This window comes from Gavialis gangeticus, unplaced genomic scaffold, assembly GCF_001723915.1.
Source record: "Gavialis gangeticus isolate Ggan-Ray unplaced genomic scaffold, GavGan_comp1, whole genome shotgun sequence".
NCBI lineage: Eukaryota > Metazoa > Chordata > Crocodylia > Gavialidae > Gavialis > Gavialis gangeticus.
In genome coordinates this window covers 11,926,299-11,931,420 of record NW_017729014.1, presented here as the reverse complement: position 1 = coordinate 11,931,420, position 5,122 = coordinate 11,926,299, and the positions used below count along the sequence as shown (strand labels likewise).

The following is a 5,122-nucleotide window of genomic DNA, read 5'->3' as shown; positions in this document are numbered from 1 at the left end:
CCAGCATGTCCGGCCCGGCCCGGCCCGGCCCGGCCCCTCCTCCGGACGGGACCGGGGAGCGATCTGACTTCCTTCGCTGCAAAGGAAAGTTGCCTTGGCCGGGGCGGGGAGGGCAGAAACAACCAACCCCGCCGCTTAGGCCGGGCGCTGCCGTGTTTGCTCGTGCCAAACTGGGAGGGCAGCTCGTGAGACCATTGCACAAGGGAGCGGGGGAGCTGCCAAACGATCCTGTTACAGAGAACAAGCCGTGTTGCAGGAGCAAACACTTGCAGAGCCTCGGATGACTTATTTTTAGCCCCTGCTTTGTAGCGGACTGACATTTAGTCACTTGATTTGGGCTCGGTTTGCTTTTCTGATTTGGTGTCGAATGGTGAACATCCCTGTGGGCTGATCTAGCTCTCAGGCTCCAGGAAAAGTGGATTGTGCAGAAGGGGGGGTTGGTTTTACTTTCCCCTCGGTTTTTGTTTTTTTGTTTTGTTTTTTTTAATTGCAAACCAAGAATTTCCTAAATAACTCAAAAGAAAGGGGGGGAGGGGGGCTAAATGGTAATGCAAGGGTTGTATACTAAGTTAACAGCACATAACAGTAAACTGGTGATCACTTCGCCTTTAGAGCAACTTTTCTGTTTCTTGCGGTCACATTTCAAAAGTGCCAGCTCAGGTATTTTGTCTGTGTGCAGCTCCTGCAGGACGAGCAGACCCTTCTCTAACGTCCGGATAACATCCTCAGTCACGTAAGAGCGATGTAGCCGTGGTGGTCCAGAAATGACGTGAGAGGCAAGGGTTTATGCCAACTACATGGGTGATCGGAGAAAGTCCTGAGACAACTAACAGGGACTATTTTTACTCCGTTCAGGTAAACTGTACAACTGATGAATGCTGTGTTTGCTGTGGTCAAATGTGGCACTAACAACACTGCTTCTGTTTCAAGCAAGCGGTAATTTGGCAGCTTCGTCCTAACATGGCTCCCATCACGGGTGCTGAATGTTTCCCAGCTGTTTAAAAATAACAGCCTCTCTTCCTTCCCATTCTGCAACAGAAATAATGTTATCTTTTGTGGGTGTGAGCTGTCCTTTTTTGTCTCTCTCTCCTTCTCTGTGAAGAATTTATTAGGGGAAAAGCAGAGTTAAAGAAATGATTTTTCTGAAAGCAGCAATTCTGCTAGTTTGCAGGAATGAGTTTAGGGCCAACTCCTGCAAAAGTTCTGCTTAAAATATTACAGGCTGCTAACTGAGGACAGCCACAAGTTAAATGTGTTTGAAACACCTGGTGCTTTTGTTTTCTTGACTAAAACTATTTACTAATAGCGAGCTGCCAAATATACAAACTCTGGGACCTTTAAACTTTAATGACACCATGTGTCACTATTCTTTCAGCCTTGGCCACCCGCTGAACATCTTTTGTGCCATTTTTTCTGCACAGTGATTGATGCACATTAACGCTGAGGGAAATCAAGACCCTACTGGGTCCCCTGTAACTAAGCATAGACTGGTGGACAGATGGTGACAGCAGCTTACACTTTATGATGTTTTCATAGAGGAAGTTGAAAGGGTATAGGCTTTTTGATAAGCACATCAGAGGTCTACTACAGTGATGCCAGCTCTTATGATTTTATTTAGAGTCTTACAGTTTTTTAATTAAACCCCCAACTACTGGAATCCACAAGAATGAGTTCTTTCTTTTTAAGTACGTTTCTAACTCCCATATAGAAGGACTTGGAAACCGAAATGCAGAGCATGCTAACGGCTTGGAATGAATGTTAAATAAAATTTCTAAAAAGAACAAAAAAAGGTGTGGGGGTGGAGGGGTGTACTTTAATAATTGCATGTTAATGGAACTGGGCTGACTCATGATTAGGGGCCTACCTAAATCTCAGTGAAACAGGGATTTCCATGGGCCACTCATGGCTCACGGAGCCAATTTCATGGTCTTTTTGTGGCAAGCCCCCCTTCCTCCCCTGCTAATTGGCCAAGTGGTCTTGGCAGCCCCACAGCTTGCTGCTAAGTGGCTAAGAGGCAAAAACTGCGGCATAATTAAATAGGGAAGTTCACTGAAATATCAAATAAATTGCTGCATTATTATAAATCTGAGTATTAAATTTATATCTAAATTGAAATATTATGGCTCTACATTTATATACAATATGAACTGTAACTAATATCATCATAATTTATTTTTAGCGTTCTACAAAAAGTTTAGTAATACTGAATAATGCTAACCTGGAGAGAAACAATTCATGTTAGTTGTTAAATGCTGTTATGCAGGATCCACCAGCAGTTGCAGCTGACATCCTGTGTCTCCGCGGTGTGAACGCTTGTCCATACACTGAGGCTGCACATTCTGTATCCACTGAATTGGTTGGACTCTTAAGGCAGCATTTTGCCAAGTTGTAGAGATGTGGTAACCAATCAGAAATAGACTCCCAGAACAGTCATAGTCAAAGGCATCTGGCACTTCAACAAAATTCGTGTAAGCAGCACGTTGCTTGTCATGCTCTTTCTGCCATCCAGGGATTCGTTTCAGTAGCTGAGGGTCAAAACTCAGACAAGGCACCTGGTTGAGGTAAAAAAATGCAAATGGCACTGAAAAAGGAAACAGATGGTTGTTTAAACTGCGGTGGTAATGATCGATCGTACTTCTAGTACTGATTCAACTTTGCAGTTCTTGTCTCTCCTGGTTTTCACGTTGCCAGTTTGAAAGTTGCGATGCCATGTCTTTGGCCCAGCTTACTGAATTAATTAGCTTGTTGTATGCTTGATGGATCAAAGCCTACCAACTTTCAAATCACGTTAGACACTCCGTGAACCAAATCACATTTTCAGCTCCAAACTTAACTTGATCTTCAGCGTCACCCTGTCGTAAGAGATCACATAGTTTAAGCATGCACTGTGCGCCACATGTGATTTCAGGCTCCTCACACACACATTGCTGGTAGTATCTCATATTCTTTGTGTGGTAACAAGCTGCCTTAAACCATGAATTCCACCTTTTAAACACTAGCTTGGGTGGAAGTGACACAGTCATATGTAAATCCCCACTTTGATTGGTGATGGGCTCCCTGCAACAAAGCTTATGGTGTGGACAATGTTTGAACACTTTTTAAAAAAGAGGAAACCAGACTATCCACATCAGGAAAACATGTGCGCCAGGTGTCACTTACTAAAGAAAAGTTTTATGCATTTCGGGTGACATGATTTGCATGGGGCGTCATTTCATGGAGCACATCACAGAGAGCCTTGCACACATACATTGCATAATGAGATGCAAATGCTGAGATCTTGTTAAATTCTAAGCCATAGTTTACAACAGCCTTCACTACAGCTTGTGCTACGATAGAAAAATTGACAGATGCAAAGTGAACTGGCTCTGTTTAAAAAACATGCAAGTCATGGTCTATACAGCTCCCAGGTACAAATAAAATGTGCAGAACATAGTTATCTTAGACAGCTGTTGCTTCATCTGTTACAGTTGAGACTGATTCATATTCTGCCAATGCAGATTTTGTAGATGGAACATACAAAGCAATTACTCCTGGTAGATCATCTTGGCAGAGCTTGTCTGCACATGGGAAGCTGCCAGCATTTGGCATATATTAGTTCAAGTAGTCCCTTGTATGCTTCAAGTAGTAAGGCTAATCATTTATAACCTGGCCATCTTCTGCTTTATTTGTCCTTCAGTTAGGAACAGAAATAACTTTTTAATCTCCTCTCCTCTTTCTGTAGCTTTTGGCGGGGACTCTGAAGTTATTCGCTTGGGTATGGAAAATCCAGACAACAGGACTGAGATTGTGCTGGTAGCCTGTGGCTCCTTCAATCCAATCACCAACATGCACCTAAGGTTATTTGAACTGGCTAAAGACTATTTGCAGGAAACAGGTAGGGATAATGACTTAGCTAACTCAAAATGAAGAACTCTGAGATGGGTGTGATTGTGTTTCCAGCCCCATCTGTATGTGTAGTTGTTTGCAGCAGTTTGCGTTTGCTTTGGATATACACTCACAAGATGCAGAGATAGCTATGACTGTATGTGCAATACTAATTAAGACAGGCAAAGTAAATTAGTAGTGTCCTCCATATTTGTTGTTTGTCACTCATGTTGGGTGGAAGCCAAAAAAATTAGTTTTATTATTTTTCCTTTCGAATCACAAAATGTCAGAAAAACATACTTATTGCTATCGTTCAATTAAGTGATTAGACCTTCTGCTGCATATTTAAAAATACTGGGGAACTGCTCTGCTACTTGCATGTATTTTGTGCTGAGAAACAATGAAGGTATATGATATTGGCGTAATCTCTCTCAAATTTCTCTCAGCCTGTCTCTTCCTCTTTTCACTCTCAAAGAGGTATAGAGAAGGGTAACAAAAATGATTAGGGTACAGAAGGGCTTGCATATAAGGAGAAATTAAGTAAACTAGGCCTATTCAGTGTAGAATAGAGACACTTGAGAGGGGCAACACGATATGGGTTTACAAAACACTGACTGGCAAAGAGAAAGTAAATAGGGATTTATTATTTACTGTCTCTCTCAATACAAGAACTAAGGGTCACAAAATCAAACTAGTAGGGAGTATGTTTAAAACTAACAAAAGGAAATTATTTTTCACACAGCAGGTAATTCAAGTGTGGAACTCATTACCACCAGATGTTGTGGAAGCTGACAGTTTAGCCAGATTCAAAAGGGGATTAGACAAATTCTCAGAGGAAAGAGACATCAACAGCCACTGAGCATGGTAGGGTAGGGATATGGGCTCTGAATTAGAACCTCCTAGACCTTTAATGTGGAGGCTGCAAGTGAGAGAGGAACAGTAGAAAAAAAGCCCAATGTCATATCCGGTTTCATAGTTTCTAGGGTCGGAAGGGACCTGAGTAGATCATCGAGTCCGACCCCCTGCCATGGCAGGAAAGAGTACTGGGGTCAAACGACCCCAGCAAGGTGTACATCTAACCTCTTCTTAAAGCCCCCCAGGGTAGAAGCCAGCACCACTTCGCTTGGAAGTTGGTTCCAGATCCTAGCCGCCCTGACGGTGAAGTAGCGCCTCCTGATATCTAGCCTAAATCTACCCTCTGCCGGCTTGTGACCGTTATTCCTGGTCACTCCTGGCAGTGCTCAGGGGAACAGGGACT

At 43.0% G+C, this 5,122-nt stretch overlaps 1 protein-coding gene across 1 annotated transcript in view; it reads left to right on the top strand.

The window, feature by feature from the left end:
• The first annotated feature begins 680 nt into the window (after nucleotides 1–680).
• Nucleotides 681–5,122, top strand: part of NMNAT1 (nicotinamide nucleotide adenylyltransferase 1) — an 11,538-nt gene continuing 7,096 nt past the window's right edge. The window contains exons 1-2 of the mRNA XM_019511763.1: nucleotides 681–855; nucleotides 3,722–3,874. Coding sequence (XP_019367308.1) covers nucleotides 3,757–3,874 — 118 coding nt within the window. The 5' untranslated portion in view covers nucleotides 681–855; nucleotides 3,722–3,756. The remainder of the gene's footprint in view (nucleotides 856–3,721; nucleotides 3,875–5,122) is intronic.